This window comes from Bombina bombina, chromosome 2 (assembly GCF_027579735.1).
Source record: "Bombina bombina isolate aBomBom1 chromosome 2, aBomBom1.pri, whole genome shotgun sequence".
Lineage (NCBI taxonomy): Eukaryota > Metazoa > Chordata > Amphibia > Anura > Bombinatoridae > Bombina > Bombina bombina.
Window position 1 is genome coordinate 2212744 of NC_069500.1, and position 27202 is coordinate 2239945.

Sequence of the window (27202 nt, forward strand, 5' to 3'; positions counted from 1 at the left end):
CCTTACAGCTCTGGACCAGCTGTTGTTGTGCTGCCGGGTTCTTGTTGCTGGACGCTGCATTCTGAGCCGCTGCGATGGTCTGCGTGGCTGATGCTGCAGCTTGTTTTGCAGCTTGCTGAGGATAAGAACAGAGAAGGAAATGTTAGATTGCATTAGCCTCTTGTTAGCTCAGAAGTGTAATTATCAGCACCGCCACAAGGAGACTCTTGTTAGCTCAGAAGTGTAATTATTAGCACCGCCACAAGGGGATTCTTGTTAGCTCAGAAGTGTAATTATCAGCACCGCCACAAGGGGATTCTTGTTAGCTCAGAAGTGTAATTATCAGCACCGCCACAAGGAGACTCTTGTTAGCTCAGAAGTGTAATTATCAGCACCGCCACAAGGGGACTCTTGTTAGCTCAGAAGTGTAATTATCAGCACCGCCATAAGGGGACTCTTGTTAGCTCAGTGGTGTAATTATCAGCACCACCACAAGGAGACTATTGTTAGCTCAGAAGTGTAATTATCAGCACCACCACAAGGAGACTCTTGTTAGCACAGAAGTGTAATTATCAGCACCGCCACAAGGGGACTCTTGTTAGCTCAGAAGTGTAATTATCAGCACCGCCACAAGGGGAGTATTGTTAGATCACTAGTGTAATTATCAGCACCATTACAAGGAGAGTATTGTTAGATCACTAGTGTAATTATCAGCACCACTACAAGGAGAGCATTGCTAGCTCAGTAGTGTAATTAATAGCACCACCACAAGGGGACCCTTGTCAGCTCAGTAGTGTAATTATCAGCACCACTACAAGGAGAGTATTGTTAGATCACTAGTGTAATTACTACCACCACAAAGAGACCCATGCTAGCTCAGTAGTGTAATTATCAGCACCACCACAAGGAGACACTTGTTAGCTCAGTAGTGTAATTATCAGCACCACTACAAGGAGAGTATTGTTAGATCACTAGTGTAATTACTACCACCACAAAGGGACCCATGCTAGCTCATTAGTGTAATTATCAGCACCACCACAAGGAGACACTTGTTAGCTCAGTAGTGTAATTATCAGCACCACCACAAGGGGACTCTTTTTAGCTCAGTAGTGTAATTATCAGCACCGCCACAAGGGGACTCTTGTTAGCTCAGTAGTGTAATTATCAGCACCGCCACAAGGGGACTCTTGTTAGCTCAGAAGTGTAATTATCAGCACCACCACAAGGAGACTCTTGTTAGCTCAGTAGTGTAATTATCAGCACCACCACAAGGGGATTCTTGTTAGCTCAGAAGTGTAATTATCAGCACCACCACAAGGAGACTCTTGTTAGCTCAGTAGTGTAATTATCAGCACCGCCACAAGGGGACTTGTCAGCTCAGTAGTGTAATTATCAGCACCGCCACAAGGGGACTCTTGTTAGCTCAGAAGTGTAATTATCAGCACCACTACAAGGAGACTCTTGTTAGCTCACAAGTGTAATTATCAGCACCGCCACAAGGGGACTCTTGTTAGCTCACTAGTGTAATTATCAGCACCACCACAAGGGACCCATGCTAGCTCAGTAGTGTAATTATCAGCACCACCACAATGAGACTCTTGTTAGCTCACTAGTGTAATTATCAGCACCGCCACAAGGAGACTCTTGTTAGCTCACTAGTGTAATTATCAGCACCGCCACAAGGAGACTCTTGTTAGCTCAGAAGTGTAATTATCAGCACCGCCACAGGGGGACTCTTCTTAGCTCAGAAGTGTAATTATCAGCACCGCCACAAGGGGACTCTTGCTAGCTCACTAGTGTAATTATCAGCACCACCACAAGGAGAGTATTGTTAGCTCAATAGTGTAATTATCAGCACCACCACAAGGAGAGTATTGTTAGCTCACTAGTATAATTATCAGCACCACCACAAGGAGAGTATTGTTAGCTAACTAGTGTAATTATCAGCACCACCACAAGGAGAGTATTGTTAGCTCACTAGTGTAATTATCAGCACCACCACAAGGGAACAATTGTTAGCTCAGAAGTGTAATTATCAGCACCGCCACAAGGGGACTCTTGTTAGCTCAGAAGTGTAATTATCAGCACCACTACAAGGAGAGTATTGTTAGATCACTAGTGTAATTACTACCACCACAAAGGGACCCATGCTAGCTCAGTAGTGTAATTATCAGCACCACCACAAGGAGACACTTGTTAGCTCAGTAGTGTAATTATCAGCACCACTACAAGGAGAGTATTGTTAGATCACTAGTGTAATTACTACCACCACAAAGGGACCCATGCTAGCTCAGAAGTGTAATTATCAGCACCACCACAAGGAGACTATTGTTAGCTCAGAAGTGTAATTATCAGCACCGCCACAAGGAGACTATTGCTAGCTCAGAAGTGTAATTATCAGCACCGCCACAAGGAGACTCTTGTTAGCTCACTAGTGTAATTAGCACCACAACAAGGAGACGCTTGTTAGCTCAGAAGTGTAATTATCAGCACCGCCACAAGGGGACTCTTGTTAGCTCAGTGGTGTAATTATCAGCACCACCACAAGGAGACTCTTGTTAGCTCAGAAGTGTAATTATCAGCACCACCACAAGGAGACTCTTGTAAGCTCACTAGTGTAATTATCAGCACCACCACAAGGAGACTCTTGTTAGCACAGAAGTGTAATTATCAGCACCACCACAAGGAGACTCTTGTTAGCTCAGAAGTGTAATTATCAGCACCGCCACAAGGGGAGTATTGTTAGATCACTAGTGTAATTATCAGCACCACTACAAGGAGAGCATTGCTAGCTCAGTAGTGTAATTAATAGCACCACCACAAGGGGACCCTTGTCAGCTCAGTAGTGTAATTATCAGCACCACTACAAGGAGAGTATTGTTAGATCACTAGTGTAATTACTACCACCACAAAGAGACCCATGCTAGCTCAGTAGTGTAATTATCAGCACCACCACAAGGGGACCCTTGTCAGCTCAGTAGTGTAATTATCAGCACCACTACAAGGAGAGTATTGTTAGATCACTAGTGTAATTACTACCACCACAAAGAGACCCATGCTAGCTCAGTAGTGTAATTATCAGCACCACCACAAGGAGACACTTGTTAGCTCAGTAGTGTAATTATCAGCACCACTACAAGGAGAGTATTGTTAGATCACTAGTGTAATTACTACCACCACAAAGGGACCCATGCTAGCTCATTAGTGTAATTATCAGCACCACCACAAGGAGACACTTGTTAGCTCAGTAGTGTAATTATCAGCACCACCACAAGGAGACACTTGTTAGCTCAGTAGTGTAATTATCAGCACCACCACAAGGGGACTCTTGTTAGCTCAGTAGTGTAATTATCAGCACCACCACAAGGGGACTCTTGTTAGCTCAGTAGTGTAATTATCAGCACTGCCACAAGGGGACTCTTGTTAGCTCAGTAGTGTAATTATCAGCACCACCACAAGGGGACTCTTGTTAGCTCAGTAGTGTAATTATCAGCACCACCACAAGGGGACTCTTGCTAGCTCAGTAGTGTAATTATCAGCACCACCATAAGGAGACTATTGTTAGCTCAGAAGTGTAATTATCAGCACCGCCACAAGGAGACTATTGTTAGCTCAGTAGTGTAATTATCAGCACCACCATAAGGAGACTATTGTTAGCTCAGAAGTGTAATTATCAGCACCGCCACAAGGGGAATCTTGTTAGCTCAGAAGTGTAATTATCAGCACCGCCACAAGGGGAATCTTGTTAGCTCAGAAGTGTAATTATCAGCACCGCCACAAGGAGACTCTTGTTAGCTCAGAAGTGTAATTATCAGCACCACTACAAGGGCACTCTTGTTAGCTCAGAAGTGTAATTATCAGCACCGCCACAAGGAGACTATTGTTAGCTCAGTAGTGTAATTATCAGCACCACCATAAGGAGACTATTGTTAGCTCAGTAGTGTAATTATCAGCACCACCATAAGGAGACTATTGTTAGCTCAGTAGTGTAATTATCAGCACCAACATAAGGGGACCCATGCTAGCTCAGAAGTGTAATTATCAGCACCGCCACAAGGAGACTATTGTTAGCTCAGAAGTGTAATTATCAACACCACCATAAGGAGACTATTGTTAGCTCAGAAGTGTAATTATCAGCACCGCCACAAGGAGACTATTGTTAGCTCAGTAGTGTAATTATCAGCACCACCACAAGGAGACTATTGTTAGCTCACTAGTTTAATTATCAGCACCGCCACAAGGAGACTATTGTTAGCTCAGAAGTGTAATTATCAGCACCACCACAAGGAGACTATTGTTAGCTCAGAAGTGTAATTATCAGCACCGCCACAAGGAGACTATTGTTATCTCAGAAGTGTAATTATCAGCATCACCACAAGGAGACTATTGTTAGCTCACTAGTTTAATTATCAGCACCGCCACAAGGAGACTATTGTTAGCTCAGAAGTGTAATTATCAGCACCACCACAAGGAGACTATTGTTAGCTCAGAAGTGTAATTATCAGCACCACCACAAGGGGACTGGTTAGCTCAGAAGTGTAATTATCAGCACCACCACAAGGGGACTGGTTAGCCACTAGTGTAATTATCAGCACCACCACAAGGGGACTTGTTAGCTCACTAGTGTAATTATCAGCACCGCCACAAGGAGACTATTGTTAGCTCAGAAGTGTAATTATCAGCACCGCCACAAGGAGACTATTGTTAGCTCAGTAGTGTAATTATCAGCACCACCACAAGGAGACTATTGTTAGCTCACTAGTTTAATTATCAGCACCGCCACAAGGAGACTATTGTTAGCTCAGAAGTGTAATTATCAGCACCACCACAAGGAGACTATTGTTAGCTCAGAAGTGTAATTATCAGCACCGCCACAAGGAGACTATTGTTATCTCAGAAGTGTAATTATCAGCATCACCACAAGGAGACTATTGTTAGCTCACTAGTTTAATTATCAGCACCGCCACAAGGAGACTATTGTTAGCTCAGAAGTGTAATTATCAGCACCACCACAAGGAGACTATTGTTAGCTCAGAAGTGTAATTATCAGCACCACCACAAGGGGACTGGTTAGCTCAGAAGTGTAATTATCAGCACCACCACAAGGGGACTGGTTAGCCACTAGTGTAATTATCAGCACCACCACAAGGGGACTTGTTAGCTCACTAGTGTAATTATCAGCACCGCCACAAGGAGACTATTGTTAGCTCAGAAGTGTAATTATCAGCACCACCACAAGGGGACTGGTTAGCTCAGAAGTGTAATTATCAGCACCACCACAAGGGGACTTGTTAGCCACTAGTGTAATTATCAGCACCACCACAAGGGGACTTGTTAGCTCACTAGTGTAATTATCAGCACCGCCACAAGGAGACTATTGTTAGCTCAGAAGTGTAATTATCAGCACCGCCACAAGGGGACTCTTGTTAGCTCAGAAGTGTAATTATCAGCACCACTACAAGGAGACTATTGTTAGCTCAGAAGTGTAATTATCAGCACCGCCACAAGGGGACTCTTGTTAGCTCAGAAGTGTAATTATCAGCACCACTACAAGGAGACTATTGTTAGCTCAGAAGTGTAATTATCAGCACCACTACAAGGGGACTATTGTTAGCTCAGTAGTGTAATTATCAGCACCACTATAAGGGGAATTGTTAGCACACTAGTGTAATTACTACCACCACCACAAAGGGACCCATGCTAGCTCATTAGTGTAATTATCAGCATCGCCACAAGGGGACTCTTGTTAGATCAGGCTAATAAGCACATTACACATGTAAACCCTGCAAGCTCACTAAAGTTACAACACACAGTAAAGCAATAAAGGTCAGAAGAACCATTGTAAAGGTCCTAAAGGAGGTAAAAATCTAAAAGAAAAGCAAAAAGTGTCTATTTATTAAGCAAATAACACAATGTGCACTCCTGTGTATCTCTGGAGATCAAGGAAGCTTGAGGAGAAATCAGGAAACTTTCAAACATGAATGAATATGAATAAAGCATGAGGACCATTATTGATCAAAACAAACTGACCTGATTCTACCAACCCAAACTGAATGCTCTGATCTCCATCTCAAAAAACTTAAAATTATGCTTACCTGATCATTTCCTTTTCTTCAGATGGAAAGAGTCCACAGCTGCATTCATTACTTTTGGGAAAACAATACCCAAGCTATAGAGGACATTGAATGAAAAAATGGAGGGTACAAGAGGCGGCCCATTCTGAGGGCACCTGGCCTGAAAAGCCCTAACCAACAAAATCCTGCTTTGTCCAAAGCCGAGAACAATTCAGAAAAAAAAGAATAGGCCCAAGGACACCGACCCGCAGATAGTCCACAGCCTTGCTAGAGACCGCAGGAACTAGAATTCGGCAGTCATTTTATCAACCTCAAAAGGAGGTTCGAGGTTGGGGATCGAACTTGCAACCCTCAGTTTGCTACAGTGCAGAGTAGCCACAGTGCATTAGTATGCTGAGCTAACTTCCAGCTAGCATAAGGAACTCCAGAAGAAAAACCCTAAAAAGGGCAGAACGAGTCCTAAATAAAAACACAGAGCAAAAACCAGAGAAACCGGGTCAGGCTAAGAAAGACCCAACCAGTCTCATAGAAACAAGGGGAGGAAAAGCCCAAACCCCAGAAATACAGAAACCACGGGATAAGGCCGGGAGTCTGAAACAGAGAGGATCTTCCACTAACACAGTGCAACCACACTCTACAAAGCAACTGAAGATGAAGGTCCCCAAGTCGCAAAAGAAGAAAATTTATGCTTACCTGATAAATTTATTTAATTTTTTACACGATGAGTCCACAGATCATCTTAATTACTAATGGTATTTTCACCTCCTGGTCAGCAAGAGGAGACAAAGAGCACCACAGCAGAGCTGTTAAATAGCTCCTCCCTTCCCTCCCACCCCAGTCATTCGACCGAAGTTAGGAAGAGAAAGGAAAAGCCAAGGTGCAGGTGTCGGAAGTTTACAATAACCCACAACCTGTCTATAAGAACAAGGCGGGCCGTGGACTCATCGTGTCAAAAAAGAAATAAATTTATCAGGTAAGCATAAATTTTATTTTCTTTTTTAAGACACGAGTCCACGGATCATCTTAATTACTAATGGGATTCAATAGCCAAGCTAGAGTACGGAGATGATACAGGAGGGACAAGACAGGGAACCTAAACAGAAGGCACCACTGCTTGAAGAATCTTTCTCCCAAAAGCAGCCTCAGCCGAAGCACAAGTATCAAATTTAAAGAAATTTAAAAAGTGTGAAGAGAGGACCAAGTTGCAGCCTTGCAAATCTGTTCCACAGAAGCTTCATTTTTGAATGCCCATGAGGAAGCAACAGCCCTCGTGGAATGAGCCGTAACTCTCCCGGGAGGCTGCTGTCCAGTAGTCTCATATGCAAAACGTATGTTACTCTTCAGCCAATAAGAAAGAGAAGTAGCCGTAGCTCTCTGTCTCTCTGCGTTTTCCTGAGAAAACCACAAACAAAGAAAAAGACTAACGACAGTCCTTAGTCGCCTGCAGGTAAAACTTTTAAAGCACGGACCATGTCCAAATTGTGCAGAAGTCTTTCCTTCTGAGAAGGAGGATTAGGACACAGGAAAAGAACAACAATCACCAGATTAATGTTCCGATCAGAAACAACCTTAGGAAGAAATCCTAATTTAGTACGTAAAACGACCTTATCTGAATGGAAAATAAGATAAGGAGACTCATACTGTAAAGCCCAGAGCTCTGACACTCTCCAAGCAGAAGAACTAGCAACAAGAAATAAAAACTTTCCAAGATAACAACTTTGTGACAGACCCCTCTGTCAACCTCCCTACGGATTATGGATTCGGGCATTATGTTAAGTCACCCTGTGCCCATTATAGGTACAGGGTGCAAATCCAACAGTACTGGAGGGGTTAACTTCAGTTTTGAGTAACTGTATTGTCTAAGACAAAATTACAATAAATATACCAAATATCACAAAGAAAAAAATGTGAAATAAATGTGATAACAAAAATCATAAAAGGAAAACCAACTAAAGTTCTGAATCAAGGATATGTCTGTGTCCTCTGGATGAGTTTTTCAGCTTGTTAGCATTCCTCAGTGAGATCCCATAAAAAAGGAAACAGAAAATTGCAACATAGTGTGGATCTGTAACGGCACTTTGAGGAAGTAGTTGTTTTGTAGCAAATGACTACTCACATTTGTTGGAGCTTTCGACTAAGCTCAAGGATATGCGCACTCCCACTTTATACTGATGGGAAAACAGTACACTAGGCAAAACTTGGATACAAATTTATTTTAAAATATATAAAAGCGTCACATAAGCCTTGATAACACCACAATGTAAGGGTACAAAAGCAGATATGCTGTAATAAATGCTTCAAATCGCCAAACTTGCAAAGAGGTAAATGGATCAGCAGGAGTGTGACCGCCGAAACCAAAAGCTCTTTAGTAGCAAGACAATAGCGCTAAGCCCCCAAGTGTCCTGGCTAGTGTAGAGACGCGATAAAACTCAATATAGAACAGTTCAGTTCCGACGTACGTTTCGCTGGTATGCTTTGTCAAGGAATGTTAGTGCGCATGTCCAAGAGTCCTTTTAAACAATCCATTGACGAGTTTCTGCCAGGTTTGTAGTTACATCCTCCATTTTGGAAGTTGGCATTTAGGTAATTTGTCATTAAACAACTAGTATGTTTTTCAACTTTGTTCAGTTTTATACATTTTCTTGATATATGCATAGATGTTAAGATGGATAACCAGAATTGGGAAATTATGCATTATAATGTTATAGCATTATACATATATGCAAAACTTCAAAAAACATAATCACATTGTGCCTGCAATTAGTGTCTATACTGATGATATATGTAGGTATTTGTTTTTTTTAACCCCTTATTGTGAAGGTATTAGTTATATCTTTTTTAGTTTAAGTGATGTTACTGACTATATGTCCTATAGACCATAATTAAACTACTAGCCTTATTATAAACCTAGTTGTATTGTAATGTTTTCAAAAATAGATTTTATTTGTTAGCATGTGACATATTTAAAAACATATATTGTACTTGTATGTGTTTGCGCTGAAAAGTTATGATAGGATGTTGAGGTTACTGTTTCTAACTATGTGTTTAATTTTACATTTGGGGTTCCATATATTGAAATTAAGTTCGTGAAACATTCTAAAACTACCTAGCACTGACAATATAAGTGTGGACAAAGTAAAAAACAAAAAAAAAATATATATATATATATATATATATATATATATATATATATAAAAAAAAAAAAAAAAAAAAAAAAAAAATATTTTAATTAATATATATTGTCTAAGACAGTTGTTGTTAGCAGTTGTAGTTGTTGCACCACTTTTAAGCAGTGGCTAGAAGCAAAATAAATAGCTGATTTAGACTTAAACTTGGACTGAATTATTTAGACGACATTTTTAAGATGAGGATGTCTCTGCCTAACTAAAAGATATTGCGGATCCTACTGCCTCTCCGCTACAATTGGTGGCAAGCGACGGAATAGTCCTCATAGCCCAGAAGAGCAACTACACATCCAGACCTAATGGGAATACAGTATGAAAGGCTGAAAAGAGCCACCCTTAAAGATCTGCTAGAAAAACTGGGCAGACGAGCCAGTAACCTCAGGAAGAGGGAGATTATTACAATACTGACCGAGATGGACGGAGTACCAGGGCCCGAAGGAACCAATGAGCCCAGCATATCAGACAGAACTCCCGAAGAAGCAAGCTTTGACCGGGCGGTTTAAATAAGACTGGCACATTATGGCCCCAACCCGACTGCCGAAATTATCGACTGGGTCATAGCAGCTGTGGATGCCAACCTACATTGCCAAAGCAGCGCTGCAGCAGCCCAAGTCACAGCAACCCCAGTGGAAAAGAGAAAGGTACATTTTGCAGCTTTTAAAAACTTCATGGAAACAGAAGGAGAGATTGATGGGTACCTTGCGGATTTTGAGAGGCAATGTGCACTACACAAGGTACCCGCAGAGGACTGGGTCACGATATTATCCGGAAAATTATCCGGCCGGGCCAGCGAGGCTTTTCGGGCCATTCCAGATGAGGAAGTCGGGGATTATAATGCTGTAAAAGAGGCTCTGCTCTCCAGGTATGCGATTACACCGGAGGCATACAGGAGGCGGTTCAGAGACACTGTTAAACTAGCTGGAGATTCCTACGTCGAGCGGGCATGTAAGGTGCACCGCACAGCAGCTCACTGGATAGCGGGGTGCCAAGCCGTATCTGGGGAAGAGGTGCTGCAGCTATTCCTGTTGGAACATTGCTTCGACAAGTTATCCGCAGGAGTTAGAGAGTGGGTTCGGGACCGTAAACCCTCCACACTGCATGAAGCTGCTCGCCTGGCAGATGAGTATACGGATGCCCGCAAACTGGACACTGCTACCACTAAGCCCCCTGCCAGAGTGGAGTACCGACCCACAGTCACCCCAGCAGCTACCAGTTACCAACCCCCGGCGCACCGCTCTACCACACCGCCTTCAGCTACAAAAAACACAATTTATGCTTACCTGATAAATTCCTCTTGTGGTGTATCCAGTCCACAGATCATCCATTACTTGTGGGATATTCTCCTTCCCAACAGGAAGTTGCAAGAGGACACCCACAGCAGAGCTGCTATATAGCTCCTCCCCTAACTGTCATATCCAGTCATTCGACCGAAACAAGCCGAGAAAGGAGAAACCATAGGGTGCAGTGGTGACTGTAGTTTAATCTAAAATTTTGACCTGCCTTAAAATGACAGGGTGGGCCGTGGACTGGATAAACCACAAGAGAAATAAATTTATCAGGTAAGCATAAATTGTGTTTTCTCTTGTAAGGTGTATCCAGTCCACGGATCATCCATTACTTGTGGGATACCAATACCAAAGCTAAAGTACACGGATGAAGGGAGGGACAAGGCAGGTACTTAAACGGAAAGTACCACTGCCTGTAAAACCTTTCTCCCAAAATTAGCCTCCAAAGAAGCAAAAGTATGAAATTTGTAGAATTTTGAAAAAGTATGAAGCGAAGACCAAGTCGCCGCCTTGCAAATCTGTTCAACAGAAGCCTCATTTTTAAAGGCCCAAGTGGAAGCCACAGCTCTAGTAGAATGAGCTGTAATCCTTTCAGGAGGCTGCTGTCCAGCAGTCTCATAGGCTAAAAGAAAAAGAGGTTGCCGAAGCCTTTTGACCTCTTCTTTGTCCAGAGTAAACAGCAAACAAAACAGATGTTTGACGAAATTCTTTAGTAGCTTGTAAGTAAAACTTTAAAGCACGAACCACGCCCAGATTATGTAAAAGACGTTCCTTCTTTGAAGAAGGATTAGGACACAATGATGGAACAACAATCTCTTGATTGATATTCTTAGTAGATACTACCTTAGGCAAAAACCCAGGTTTTGTACGCAGAACTAACTTATCTGCATGGAAGATCAGATAAGGAGAATCACATTGTAAAGCAGATAACTCGGAGACTCTACGAGCCGAGGAAATAGCCATCAAAAAAAGAACTTTCCAAGATAAAAGCCTGATATCTATGGAATGAAGAGGTTCAAACGGAACCCCTTGAAGGACTTTAAGAACCAAATTTAAGCTCCATGGGGGAGCAACAGGTTTAAACACAGGCTTAATTCTAACCAACGGCTGACAAAACGCCTGAACGTCTTGAACATCCGCCAGACGCTTGTGCAAAAGAATAGAAAGAGCAGAGATCTGTCCCTTCAAAGAACTAGCTGATAAACCTTTCTCCAAACCCTCTTGGAGAAAAGATAATATCCTGGGAATCCTAACCTTACTCCATGAGTAACTCTTGAATTCACACCAATAAAGATATTTACGCCATATCTTATGGTAGATTTTCCTGGTAACAGGCTTTCGTGCCTGTATTAAGGTATCAATGACAGACTCGGAGAAGCCACGCTTTGATAAAATCAAGCGTTCAATCTCCATGCAGTCAGTCTCAGAGAAATTAGATTTGGAAGATTGAAAGGACCTTGAAGTAGAAGGTCTCGTCTCAAAGGAAGAGTCCAAGGTGGAAAGGATGACATGTCCACTAGGTCTGCATACCAGGTCCTGCGTGGCCACACAGGCGCTATCAAAATCACTGATGCTCTCTCCTGCTTGATTTTGGCAATCAGTCGAAGGAGCAGAGGAAACGGTGGAAACACGTAAGCCAGGTTGAAAGACCAAGGCGCTGCTAGAGCATCTATCAGCGTCGCTTCCGGGTCCCTGGACCTGGATCCGTAATAAGGAAGCTTGGCGTTCTGACGAGACGCCATGAGATCCAGTTCTGGTTTGCCCCAACGATGAATCAATTGAGCAAACACCTCCGGATGGAGTTCCCACTCCCCCGGATGAAAAGTCTGACGACTAAGAAAATCCGCCTCCTAGTTCTCTACACCAGGGATATGGATCGCTGATAGGTGGCAAGAGTGTTTCTCTGCCCAGCGAATTATTTTGGAGACTTCTAACATCGCCAAGGAACTCCATGTTCCCCCTTGATGGTTGATGTAAGCCACAGTCATGATGTTGTCCGACTGAAATCTGATGAACCTCAGGGTTGTTAACTGAGGCCAAGCCTGAAGAGCATTGAATATTGCCCTCAATTCCAGAATATTTATTGGGAGGAGTTTCTCCTCCTGAGTCCACGATCCCTGAGCCTTTAGGGAGTTCCAGACTACACCCCAACCTAGAAGGCTGGCATCTGTAGTTACAATTGTCCAATCTGGCCTGCGAAAGGTCATACCTTTGGACAGATAAACCCGAGATAGGCACCAGAGAAGAGAATCTCTGGTCTCTTGATCCAGATTTAGTAGAGGGGACAAATCTGTGTAATCCCCATTCCACTGACTGAGCATGCATAATTGCAGCGGTCTGAGATGTAGGCGCGCAAACGGAACTATGTCCATTGCCGCTACCATTAAGCCGATTACCTCCATGCACTGAGCCACCGAAGGGCGCGGAATAGAGTGGAGAACACGGCAAGAATTTAGAAGTTTTCATAACCTGGACTCCGTCAGGTAAACTTTCATCTTTACAGAATCTATCAGAGTCCCTAGGAAGGAGACTCTTGTGAGTGGGGACAGAGCACTCTTCTCCTCGTTCACTTTCCACCCGTGTGACCTCAGAAATGCCAGAACTATGTCCGTATGGGACATGGCAATTTGGAAATTTGACGCCTGTATCAGGATGTCGTCTAGATAAGGGGCCACAGCTATGCCCCGCGGCCTTAGAACCGCCAGAAGCGACCCCAGAACCTTTGTAAAAATTCTTGGGGCTGTAGCTAACCCGAAGGGAAGAGCCACAAACTGGTAATGCCTGTCCAGAAAGGCAAACCTTAGGAACCAATGATGATCTTTGTGTATCGGAATGTGAAGGTAAGCATCCTTTAGATCCACCGTAGTCATATATTGACCCTCCTGGATCATAGGTAGGATGGTCCGAATAGTTTCCATTTTGAATGATGGAACTCTGAGGAATTTGTTTAAGATCTTTAGATCTAAGATTGGTCTGAAGGTTCCCTCTTTTTTGGGAACCACAAACAGATTTGAGTAAAATCCCTGTCCTTGTTCCTCCTTTGGAACTGGATGGATCACTCCCATAACTAGGAGGTCTTGCACACAGTGTAAGAATGCCTCTTTCTTTATCTGGCTGACAGATAATCGTGAAAGGTGAAATCTCCCTTGTGGAGGAGAAGCCTTGAAGTCCAGAAGATACCCATGAGATATAATCACCAACGCCCAGGGATCCTGAACATCTCTTGCCCACGCCTGGGGGCGAAGAGAGAAAGTCTGCCCCCTACTAGATCCGTTACCGGATAGGGGGCCATTCCTTCATGCTGTCTTAGAGGCAGCAGCAGGCTTTTTGGCCTGCTTGCCTTTGTTCCAGGACTGGTTAGGTTTCCAGGCCGTCTTGGACTGAGCAAAAGTTCCCTCTTGTTTTGTAGTAATGTCAGCAATAATTTCCTTCAAACCAGGCCCGAATAGGGTCTGCCCTTTGAAGGGAATGTTAAGTAGTTTGGACTTTGAAGTCACGTCAGCTGACCAAGATTTAAGTCACAGCGCCCTACGCGCCTGGATGGCAAATCCAGAATTCTTAGCCGTTAGTTTAGTCAAATGAACAATGGCATCAGAAACAAAAGAATTAGCTAGCTTAAGTGCTCTAAGCTTGTTAAGTATGTCCTCCAATGGAGTCGTCTGTAAAGCCTCTTCCAGAGACTCAAAGCAGAACGCCGCAGCAGCAGTGACAGGAGCAATGCATGCAAGGGGCTGCAGGATAAAACCTTGTTGAATAAACATTTTCTTAAGGTAACCCTCTAATTTTTTATCCATAGGATCTGAAAAAGCACAACTGTCCTCGACAGGGATAGTAGTACGCTTTGCTAAAGTAGAAACTGCTCCCTCCACCTTAGGGACCATCTGCCATAAGTCCCGTGTGGCGGCGTCTATGGGAAACATTTTTCTAAAAATAGGAGGGGGGGAAAACGGTACACCGGGTCTATCCCACTCCTTATTAATAATTTCTGTAAACCTTTTAGGTTTTTGAAAAACCTCAGTACACGCCGGCACTGCAAAGTATTTATCCAGTCTACACAATTTCTCTGGCACTGCAATTGTGTCAGTGTCATTCAGAGCAGCTAAAACCTCCCTAAGGAAAACACGGAGGTTCTCAAGCTTAAATTTAAAAGTAGAAATATCAGAATCAGGTTTCCCTGAGTCAGAGATATCCCCCACAGATTGAAGCTCTCCTTCCTCAGCTTCTGCATATTGTGAGGCAGTATCAGACATAGCTCTTAAAGCGTCTGCATGCTCTGTATTACGCCTAACACAAGAGCTATCACGCTTTCCTCTAAGTTCAGGTAGTCTGGCTAATACCGCTGACAGTGTATTATCCATGACTGCCGCCATGTCTTGTAAAGTAATCGCTATGGGCGTCCTTGATGTACTTGGCGCCATTTGAGCATGAGTCCCTTGAGCGGGAGTCAAAGGGTCTGACACGTGGGGAGAGTTAGTCGGCATAACTTCCCCCTCGCCAGAATCCTCTGGTGATAAATTTTTTAAAGACAAAAGCTGATCTTTATTATTTAAAGTGAAATCAATACATTTAGTACACATTCTCATATGGGGTTCCACCATGGCTTTTAAACATAATGAACAAGGAGTTTCCTCTATGTCAGACATGTTTGTACAGACTAGCAATGAGACTAGCAAGCTTGGAAAACACTTTAAATCAAGTTAACAAGTAAATATAAAAAACGGTACTGTGCCTTTAAGAGAAACAAATTTTGTCCAAATTTGAAAAACAGTGAAAAAAGGCAGTAAATCAAACGAACTTTTTATAGTGTATGTAATAGGTTAGCAGAGCATTGCACCCACTTGCAAATGGATGATTAACCCCTTAATGCAAAAAACGGATCAAAAAAACGAAATAAACGTTTTTTAAACAGTCAACAACTGCCACAGCTCAACTGTGGCCCTACCTTCCCCAATAAACGACTTTTGAAGCCTTTAGAGCCCTTCAGAGATGTCCTAGAGCATGCAGGGGACTGCTAAGGGAAGCTGAATGTCTCTGTCTGTAATTTTAACTGCGCAAAAAAGCGCTAAAATAGGCCCCTCCCACTCATAGTACAACAGTGGATAGCCTCAGGAAACTGTTTCTAGGCAAAAATCAAGCCAGCCATGTGGAAAAAACTAGGCCCCAATAAGTTTTATCACCAAAGCATATATAAAAACGATTAAACATGCCAGCAAACGTTTTATATTACCATATTATCAGAGTATATATCTCTGGTAGTAAGCCTGATACAAGTCGCTATTAAATCACTGTTTTTAGGCTTAACTTACATTAATCAGGTACCAGCAGCATTTTCTAGTCCCTAGAAAAACTTAAAACTGCACATACCTCAATAGCAGGATTACCTGCACGCCATTCTCCCTCTGAAGTTACCTCACTCCTCAGGCATATGTGAGAACAGCAGTGGATCTTAGTTACAAGCTGCTAAGATCATAGAAAACGCAGGCAGATTCTTCTTCTAAATACTGCCTGAGATAAAATAGTACAACTCCGGTACTATTAGAAAATAACAAACTTTTGATTGAAGAAAAAACTAACTATATTTCACCACACTCCTCTTACTACCTCCATCTTTGTTGAGAGTTGCAAGAGAATGACTGGATATGGCAGTTAGGGGAGGAGCTATATAACAGCTCTGCTGTGGGTGATCCTCTTGCAACTTCCTGTTGGGATGGAGAATATCCCACAAGTAATGGATGATCCGTGGACTGGATACACCTTACAAGAGAAAGCCCAGTTTAACTCACGGGACTACTCACAACCTATTCGGTGCTTTGGATGTAAGCAACTAGGGCAAAAAAGACCAGAGTGTCCCCTAAACACAGCGAACCAAGCACAGTCCTGGAGGAGACCCGCCGGCGGAAACCCACATAACCCTCAGCCTGCTGCCCACTGCGTAGAGGAGGAAGAATGCTGGGGCATCCTACATGAAGCAGACTCCGTGCAAGCTGCCCATCGGGATAAACGACAACAGCACCGGCAACTGGTTAAAGTGAATAGGAAGGAGGTCAGTGGTCTACGAGATACTGGTGCTACCGTGACCTTGCTGCAAAAGAATGTGGTGTCCGAGAACCAGCACACCGGAGACACTGTGGCTGTGAGGGTAGCAGGGGGCGCTGTGTTCCGCCTACCTGTTGCCCGGGTACATTTGGATTGGGGAGTGGGTGCTAGACATGTGAATGTGGGGGTCATGAAGGGTTTACCAGCTGATGTTCTCCTTGGAAATGACTTGGCCCCCCTTGTTTGTGCCTACGCTCCGATGGGTCCCGCTGATGTTAACCCTGTGACTACCCGTGCCCAGACCCGTGCCGCCGAGACTGACCCACCTGCTGCTGAGACCCAGGTAAGGCTCTCTTCCCCGACTTGTACCCTAGATCAGGCCCCCTTAGGCTGGGATACCCCAGAGACGTACCGGAGGGAAACCCGGGAGGATCCGACCCTTCAGAAGTATAGGGCTAGGGCAGATGCTGGAGAAGAGGGGGTAGATGGGGAACGTTATGAGTGGGTGGGGGATAGGCTATATAGAATCCCTAAACCTTCCCAGAAAAGTACTGCCCCTCCGTGGAATCGGCAGCTGGTGGTGCCTGTGAAATACCGGCAAGAGATTCTGCGGATTGGGCATGACGTACCATTAGCTAGACATCTAGGGTCCCGCCGCACAGCTCATAGGATCACCCAAAATTTCTTCTGGCCCAATTTTAACCGCGATGTGCGGGTATATTGTAGTACTTGCGACACCTGTCAATGGGTGGGTAAGCGGGGGGATCACCCAAAAGCTAGGCTTATGTCTATGCCTATCATTGGGGAACCCTTTTCCCGTTGACATTGTGGGTCCACTGGCCAGAGCTAGTCCATCAGGTAAGAAGTATATTCTCACTGTGGTGGACTATGCCACTCGTTACCCAGAGGCAGTAGCACTGTCTAATATAGAGGCAGAGACAGTAGCTGATGCCCTGGTTAAGGTTTTTACTAGGGTTGGGTTCCCTAAGGAGATTCTCTCCGATCAGGGGACCCAGTTTACCGCTGTGCTCACCCAGCAGCTGTGGAAGGTATGCAGCATTAAACCGCTGCTCGGTTCGCCTTATCACCCACAGACTAACGGTCTCTGCGAGCGCTTTAATGGCACCCTCAAGCAGATGATGAGGACCTTTACTGACGCTTGCAGAGACTGGGAGCGATTCCTGCCTCATCTGTTATTTGCGTACAGAGAGGTGCCCCAGGAATATACTGGGTTCTCTCCCTTTGAGTTACTCTATGGGAGAAGGGTCCGTGGACCCCTGGATCTCATTAGAGGACACTGGGAGGGAGGGAGAGACAGAGCAGGAGGGGATCTCCATAGTGCCATATGTCCTGGAACTCCGGGACCGCATGGAGAAACTGTCCCTGATGGTAAGGGAGACAGAAGAGGTGGTACGATCGGGGTGCCTGGCAGCGGGTCTTCCAGGTTGGACAAAGTTTTGGTGCTCAAGCCTGTGAGGACAAACAAGATGCAAGCATCTTGGCAGGGCCCGTATAAGGTGTTCGCTCAGGTGTGTGATACTACCTATATTATACCCAGTTGTGCAGATGAAAGGATCCAGCGATCCTTTCATGTGAACATGCTGAAGGAGTATCAGGAGAGGCCAGAGGATGTCGCTGCTGTGTGTGCCCCTGCTGCAGACGACCAAGAGAATTTACCCCTGCCCGACTTACTAGAGAAGGACCCCCAGACTAACCTCACTAGTCTTGTGCAGCTAGGGGACCGGTTAAGCCCTACAGAGAAGGTACAGGCCAGACAGCTTCTGTGGGAGAAGCAGGCGACGTTCTCCCAAGAGCCCAGCTACACTACCCTAGCTGTACATAAGGTAGAGACCCCTGGACAGAATCCCCTGTGACAGCCCCCATACCGTATCCCCGAAGCAGTCCGAGAAGGAATGCGGAAGGAGATACAGGAGATGGCTCGGCTGGGAATCATCGAGCACTCAGATAGCCCTTGGGCTTTGCCTGTAGTCCTGGTACCTAAGAAAGTTGGGACCACCTGGCTCTGTGTGGACTATAGGCGGCTCAACGAAAGGACCACCACTGACGCCTACCCGATGCCCCGGGTAGACAAATTACTAGACCGTATTGCTAGGGGACGCTATCTGACCACCATAGACCTGTGTAAGGGCTATTGGCAGATTCCCCTGGCCGAGGATGCTATCCCCAAGTCGGCATTTGTCACCCCATTTGGCCTGTACCAGTTTAAGGCCTTTGGGATGAAGAATGCTCCGGAAAGCTACCTTCCAGCGTATGGTGGATAGACTCCTCGATGGCTTCCAGGAATTTGCTTGTGCATACCTGGACGACCTTGCGGTCTACAGTGAGTCCTGGGAGGAACACCTAATCCATGTAGGGGTGGTTCTGGACAAGATTCGGGCCGCTGGCCTGACCTTGAAACCAGACAAGTGCCATCTAGGTATGGCTGAAGTACAGTACTTGGGTCACCGAGTGGGGTGTGGGAGCCAGAGACCGGAGCCAGCCAAGGTAGAGGCTGTGGCTAACTGGCCCACACCTATCACTAAGACCCAAGTGCTAGCCTTCCTGGGGACGGCCGGTTATTACCGACGTTTTGTCCCGGACTACAGTACTATCGCCAAGCCCCTGACTGACCTGACTAAAAAGAACCTTCCTAAACAGGTCCTGTGGTCTCCAGCTTGTGAAGCCGCGTTTCAGGCACTGAAGCAGGCTCTTGTGAATGCCCCTGTCTTGGCTGCCCCAGTCCCTAACAAACGTTTTCTCATTCATACAGATGCTTCCATGTATGGACTGGGGGCTGTGCTGAGCCAAGTCGGGGAGGATGGAGGAGAGCACCCTGTTGCATACCTAAGCAGAAAGTTGTTACCTCGAGAAGTTATGCGGCAGTAGAGAAGGAATGTTTAGCCCTGGTCTGGGCACTGAAGAATTTGAACCGTTATTTATACGGACAGGAATTCTCTCTCATAACCGGCCACAATCCCTTAGTCTGGGTTAATCGGGTCTCAGGAGACAATGGTAGATTGCTAAAATGGAGTTTAGCCCTCCAACCCTATAACTTCACCATCAGCTACCGGCCTGGTAAGCAGAACGGGAATGCAGATGGATTGTCCCGGCAAACTGACATTCCTACCACCTCCTAGTCCAGTCATCCCCAAGTTGACCCGCCAAAGGGTCAAGCCAGGGTCTGCCAGAGTGTCCCACCAGGAGGGGGCCATGTAACAGACCCCTCTGTCAACCTCCCTACGGATTATGGATTTGGGCATTATGTTAAGTCACCCTGTGCCCATTATAGGTACAGGGTGCAAATCCAACAGTACTGGAGGGGTTAACTTCAGTTTTGAGTAACTGTTAGTTTTGAGTAACTGTATTGTCTAAGACAGTTGTTGTTAGCAGTTGTAGTTGTTGCACCAGTTTTAAGCAGTGGCTAGAAGCAAAATAAATAGCCGATTTAGACAAACTTGGACTGAATTATTTAGACAACATTTTTAAGATGAGGATGTCTATGCCTAACTAAAAGATATTGCGGATCCTACTGCCTCTCCGCTACAAACTTAATATCTAAGGAATGCATAAGCTCAAACAGAGCTCCTTGAAGAACTCGGAGAACTAAATTCAGACTCCATTGATGAGCAACTGGTTTGAACACAGGCCTGATCCTGACCAAGGCCTGACAAAATGATTGTACATCTTGGACATCTGTCAGACATTTGTGATACAAAATAGATAAAGACAGAAATTTAACCCCTTTAGGGAACTTGACAATAAACCTGTCTCCAACCCCTCTTGGAGAAAAGACAAAATTCTAGGAATCCTAATTCTACTCCATGAGTAGCCCATGGATTCACACCAATAGAGATATTTACGCCATATCTTATGATAAATTTTTCTAGAGACAGGCTTACGAGCCTTTATCATGGTCTCAATGACTGATTCAGAAAAACCCTGCTTAGATAATATTAAGCGTTCAATCTCCAAGCAGTCAGGTTCAGAAAAAAAACTGATTTGAGTGAAGGAGGGGCCCTTGAATTAGAAGGTGCTTCCTCAACGGAAGACTCCAAAGGTTGCAGAGATGACATGTCCACCAGATCTGCATACCAAATCCTACGAGGTGAAGCCGGTGCTATAAGGATCACTGATGCCCTCTCCTGCTGGATTAGAGCAATGATCCGAGGAAGAAAAGCAAACGGAGGAAAAAGCAAACTGAGGAAAAAGCTGGGGAACACTTCCGGATGGAGTTCCCACTCCCCCGGATGAAAAGGTCTGCCTGCTCAGGAAATCCGCCTCCCAGTTGTCCACCCCTGGGATGTGGATCGCCGACCGGCAGCAAGAATGGGCCTCCGCCCACTGAATTATTTTGGATACCTCTGTCATCGCTAAGGAACTCCTTGTTCCTCCTTGATGATAGATGTAAGTCACTGACGTTATTTTGTTCGACTGGAACCTGATAAACCTGACCGAAGCTAACTGAGGCCAGGCCAGAAGAACATTGAAGATCGCTCTCAGCTCCAGAATGTTTATAGGAAGAACAGACTCTAGCAGAGTCCAAACCCCTGAGCCCTTAGGGAGCCCCAGACTGCTCCCCACCTTAGAAGGCTGGCGTCTGTTGTCACAATCACCCAAGATGGTCTGTGAAAGCAGGTTCCCTGGGAGAGATGATCCAGAGACAACCACTATTGAAGAGAATCCCTCGTCTCCTGCTCCAGTAGAATTCGAGGAGACAAATCTGTATAATTTCTCATCCATTGCCTGAACATGCTTAACTGCAGAGGTCTGAAATGGAACTGAACAAACGGGATGATGTCCATTGCCACCCTCAGCCCGAATACCTCCATGCACTGAGCCGCTGAAGGCCGAGAAATGGATTGAATGACTAGACAAGTATTGGATACTCTGATTTCCTGACATTCTGTCAGAAAAATCTACATTGATAAGGAATCTATTATGGTTCCTCAGAAAGTTACCCTTATGAATGGGACTGAGGAACTCCTTTCCAAATGTACCTTCCACCCGTGAGATCGCGGGAAGGATAACACCATGTCTATGTGACATCTTACTTGCTGTAAGGATGGCGCCTGGACCAGAATGTCGTCCAGATAGAGCGCAATGTAATGCTCCGAAACTGAAGCACCGCCAACAGAGACCCCAGAGCCCTTATGACAAGACCGAAAGGAAGAGCCACAAACTGGAAGCATTTGTCCAGAAAGGCAAACCTTAGAATCTTGAGACGATTCCTGAGAATGGCACATGAAGGAACGCGTTCTGTAAATCCACTGTTGTCATAAATTGACCCTCTTGGATCAAGGGAAGAATGGAACAAATAGTTTCCATCTTGAAGGGCGGTACACTAAGAAATCTGTTTAGACTCTTGAGATCTAAAAAGTGGTCTGAAGGTTCCCTCCTTTTTTTGGGAACCACAAACAGATTGAGATAAAAAACCCAGACCCTGTACCTGCATTGGGACTGGAACAATCACTCCAAGGTCTGAGAGGTCTCCTATGCAGTGTAAGAACGCCTCTCCTCTTGTCTGATCTGCAGATAATCTTGAAAGCAGAAACCCGTCTCTGGGAGGAAAACTTTTGATCTCGAACCCAAGCCTGAGCGCAGAAAGAAAGTCTGCCCCCTACAAGATCCAATCCAAGATCGGGGGCATGTCCTTCATGCTGTCATTGATTCAACAGCAGGCTAATTGGAGTTTTTTTTTTATTATTCTTTAAATATCAAGAGATTATTTTCCGTCAAGCCAGGTCCCAACAAGGTCTTCCCCTTGTAAGGAATCACTAAAATCTTCGACTTAGAGCATACATCCGTAGAATAAGGCTCTAACCGTAAGGCTCTGTGAGCTGGAACAGAGAAACCTGAAACCTATGCTCCCAGTTTGATAACCTGAAGGGAAGAATTTGAAATAAAGGAATTAGTCAATTTGAAAGCTTTTATTCTATCCTGGATTTTATCCAGGGAAGTTTGACTTAGTAGCATCAGACAACGCATCAACCAATATGCCGTTGCACTAGTGACAGTAGCAAAGTACACAGCTGGTTGCCATTGTAAGGCCTGGTGTACAACCCTTATCTAATTTTTGTCCATAGGACCTTTAAAAAAAAACCACAAGTATCCTCTAAAGGTATAGTAGTTCTCTTTAGCTAAGCTGGAAACTACTCCTTCCACCCTAGGGAAAGTTTGCCCAGCCTCCTTAGCCGAGTCGGCTATGGGAAACATCTTTTAAATATATGGTATGTGATACATTCCTTATAACTTACTGGACGCACTAGGATTATACCAGTAGTGTCGGAGTCGCCCAGGATAGGTAAAAACCTCCTAAAGTAACAAATGGAAGTGTTCAAGCAAAAAAACTGAAAGAAAAACAACTTCAGAATCAAATAAAGATATTATTTATCTGAGTCTGAGAATTCTCTCTCAGATAATCCTGAAGTATCTTCCTCTTACAGGTAACAACCATTCAGAATAGCACTACTGCATCAATCACCCTAAATGATTGAAAATAACTCCTCTAGTAATGTTTTCTTCCACGTGGGAAAAACATAATGCATAAAATGTAGAGTAACACCGGTGGAGTGTGAAAGGAAGCGCAGGGCACTGCCTGTGGGCCATAAAAATTTTGTGGGACACTATAGGTGAAAATTGTGGCATAGATTGACCATTGTCAACAGACTCCTAACCAGCAATTGCCTTAGAAGGAGAAGGTCCCTTTAAATTTTAAACTTCCAGTGGGAGTTTGAGAGGAAGCGCAGGGCACTGCATGTAGGGGCGGTAAACTCTGGGACGTTTTAAGAACAAACCTGCTATATATATTGAGCATTGACATCCTGAACAGCATCTTCATTAGAAAATGCTGGCTCATAATAAAGCTTAAAGTTCCCTCAAACCATGAGGAACAGAAAAGATTGGTGGCTCCACATTAGTATTAAGTCATATTGAGCAAGAGACACTTGTAAGACATCTAGGTACATATTTAATATTAAACTGAACAATTTATACCATCCAAATATACATTTTTATTAGGAATGTAGAAAAAACTAAAAATGTTAGTATCTCTTTAAAACAATAAAGGTGTAACTTTTTTACTGTGAAAATGTCTAAGCCTTATAGTAATAATTGGCTTAGAAATGAATCGTAGAAACATCCATACACCTCAGCAGCCCTTCTGCTGAGGCGCCTATGGCCTCTGAGTAGGAATCGAGTTGACACTATGATTCTTTGCTCAAACAAAACTCTGGGGTTGCTACGTAGGAAATCTCTCTAAGATAATATGTGCAGCAGAGATATGCGCATGCGTAGAAGCAATATTTCCTGAAGCGGAGTGAAAATGGCACGTAAATACTCTCTGCCCATTGTGGGCGTGGCTAAGAAAAATCTCCCGGTCGGCACCAAAGTTACCAACCCGCCGGGAGAAGTGGAACCACCAATAATAGCAATAATACAATAAGCCCCAGTGACTGTTGCAACGCTGCCCGATAAATCCCAGGGCCTGCTGCTACACTGACTCCTTGCCCCAAATGTCCCCTATGCCTAAGGGGAGACTATGCAATAACAATAAGGCTTGTCCCATGTACAAAGAAATAAAGAGCCTTCTTTATCTCTGAGACTCCATTTTCATTGATCCCCAGCGCTTTCTACAACGCTGCCCAAATGTCCCCTATGCCTAAGGGGAGACTATGCGATAATCATGAGGCTTGTGTTTAAGTAAATAAAGAGTCCTTTATCTGAGACTCCATTTTCATTATGCCCCAGAGCCTGCTGCAAAGCTGCCCAAATGTCCCCTATGAAAGTAATAATGAGGCTTATGTATAAATCAAGTGTATTTATGTATAAATCAAGTGCCCTCCTTTATTTCTGAGACTTTTCAATTCCCCCAGACAAAAAGTCAGCACTTACCTCATTGTCTGCCTGGCAGCAAGACAGATTCCAGGTTTGAGAGGTCATATTCCTCCCATGGACCTGTGAACGAAGAGAAAAGCCTGAGTTAGAATCTCTCAGGTTTTCCAGAGGTAGGGCAGCATCAAAATATGGGAGGCGCAGTGAGAATTATGTCCCACAAGTTCCCATTGCTCTAAAGCCACCAAGAGCTCTACTGTAGAGACTGATATGGACAAGGCTACACCCTAGAACAAAGCAGCACAATCTTGCACTACTTTAAAAATAATAAACTCTTGATTGAAGAATCTAATCTAACACCTCACTTTACCTCTTTCTATCACTAACGTAGGCAAAGAGAATGACTGGAGTGGGAGGGAAGGGAGGAGCTATTTAACAGCTCTGCTGTGGTGCTCTTTGCCTCCTCCTGCTGACCAGGAGGTGAATATCCCATTAGTAATTAAGATGATCCGTGGACTCATTGTGTCTTTAAAAAAAAAGGTATCTCAGAATACCGAAATATTCAGAATGAAAGCTCGTGCAGGAAGCTCAGATAGGTCTGACTAACACCTGAAGCAAAAACACTGCACGCTGCAGTCATCTAAAAATGACTCTAAAACTTAAATACTTGCAGGACAAGTAGAAAGCAACTGAAGATAGGATCCTTCAGATTGCCAAGTATCCACTAACCAGTGGATAATGTTGCAGGCTATCTAAGAGCTGTCAGTCCTTCCCACAAATCTTGAATGTGGAGAAAGGAGAAACCTCAAAAAGGCTTACTGTACCTCGAATGCTCCGAGGACGAAATAGCAGAGCAACAGATCTCAGATCCTGCTCCAACACCAGACCAGCCCAAGCGACAGACATGTCTGATAGACAAGGGGACAGAAAGACCCCAACCACAAGCCCCCAGGAAATTGAAGAAAAAAGGGGGGACTCACCCACCCCAACAGAGCTCGGGTGCCAACCCAATCCACTTCTCCAAAATAAGGCAGTCCCAAGGAGAACCCCCTAGGACCTGGAACAAACTCTCTTAGACAGTCTCTACGTAGAGAGATCAAATTCCAAAAGGTGGAACAAAGCCCACAGAGCAGCAGATGCCACCCCTTACAGAAATAAGCCACCTGATCCAACCTCCTACACACAGGGCAGGACAAAGACCCTCCAGAGAGAGGAAATCCCTACTCATAAGGAAGATAAACTATCCCCTCAAAAGGGAAGGGCACAGGTAAGAACAGCGTACATGTCCACAAGACATGAAGCTATAGCATGATCAAAACGCGGACCAAATGAAAATCATCCAGACACCACTGTTGACGCAACAGAGAAAAAAACTCCCCATAGAGGAACACACTCCATCCGAAGGACAAGTTAGGCCTTAAAGTTTATAACCAGTACCCGAAGGTGGAAGAGAACTCTGGCCTACCTGTTTGCAAGCCCAATGAGCTAGCCTCTATGTCGCAACATAGGGTCCCTGAAAAAAAAAAAAAAATGGGTCGACCCGAACCCCCGGATCATAAGGCTTCAGACATCCAAGAAGGATCCAAGACAAGAACTCCAAACCCAAGACCCAGAATCATCCTAGAATAAACGACACCCTCAGGGAACACAAGATACCCCTGCCTGAAGCAATCAGACCTCACAGGGGATGAGAACCGGGAAACCCGGAGAACAGGTACAGGACTCACTCGTATTTCCCAGGCCAAACGGAAGAGAACACCCTTAGCCGGAGGTCAACCCCCCCCAACAAGGTACTAGGCCGCGACAAAGTCACACAATTTCTCTAGAACCCAAAGGCCCCAAGGGCAGCACTAAGGGAAATGAAAACGAGAACAGTCACCCTGAAAGAGTAGAAGAAAGGATAGTCTCCATAATCCTTTCAGATTAACGTTCCAGAGGACCACACCCAAGGGAGAAGAATGCAAAGCATCAAGAACCCAGGCCCCTAAGCAAAAAGCTTGGAAAAAGAGACAACACCTCCTATCGCCTCTGATATGGAGATGACTAACTCCTGAAGGAAGACAGAGCCTCACTGCCTTCACTTCCTAATAAAGCGACCAAAGCCACCACGAAAACCGGACAAAGTGCAGAAAGTCTCGACCCAAAAGAAGAGAACCTCTAAAAGGAAAAAGTTATAAAAGGACACTTCCAAAGAGACCATGAAAGGCAAAACCGTAAGAACGGACCTAAATCCTTCAAGCCTCCAACCCACAACGGTAAGGAACACTCTAGTTCCCGAAAAATCCGGAAACGACTGAGCATGTCACCGCGGGTCTCAACGGAGTCCCTGCCCACTAGATTGAAAGGCGAATGAGGACTGAACCAATCCCCCATGCCCCTAAGCAACCGCGGACCCTCAAGTCCTCTCAGGATGCTAGTTGAAGCTTGTAAAACAAGACAATCACACAATCATATTGTGATCACTAGGCGCCCTCAACGGACCAACTGGACATAAAAAGGTGCCACGTGTCTGAACTAAGCCTCAAAGACAGAAGGATTTGTACCCAGTCAGGACCAATCTGAAAACAAGGGCTCCAGCACTGTCAAGGCCACAAAGTCTCCCCTGATGATGGAGGGATAAAGAACAGTCAGACAGACCTTTGTAAACAGAGTGACCACAAAATTGTGAGTATCAATTCCATAGAGGAAAGTTCCCGAAGGAAACATCACACCACAACATGAGCTTTAAACGAAATAAAAATCATCCTCACCGGATGAAAATAAAAGATAAGGCAACCCATAGGTTATCTGCCTTCCTCCTGGAACGAAAGGC

The 27202-nt window shown here is 44.7% G+C and overlaps 1 protein-coding gene across 1 annotated transcript in view; it reads right to left on the reverse strand.

The window, feature by feature from the left end:
- Positions 1–27202, reverse strand: part of TLN1 (talin 1) — a gene marked incomplete in the record, with an annotated part of 895533 nt that overhangs the window by 472202 nt on the left and 396129 nt on the right. The window contains 1 exon segment of the mRNA XM_053700951.1: positions 2–115. Within this exon segment, the coding sequence (XP_053556926.1) occupies positions 2–115 (114 nt within the window).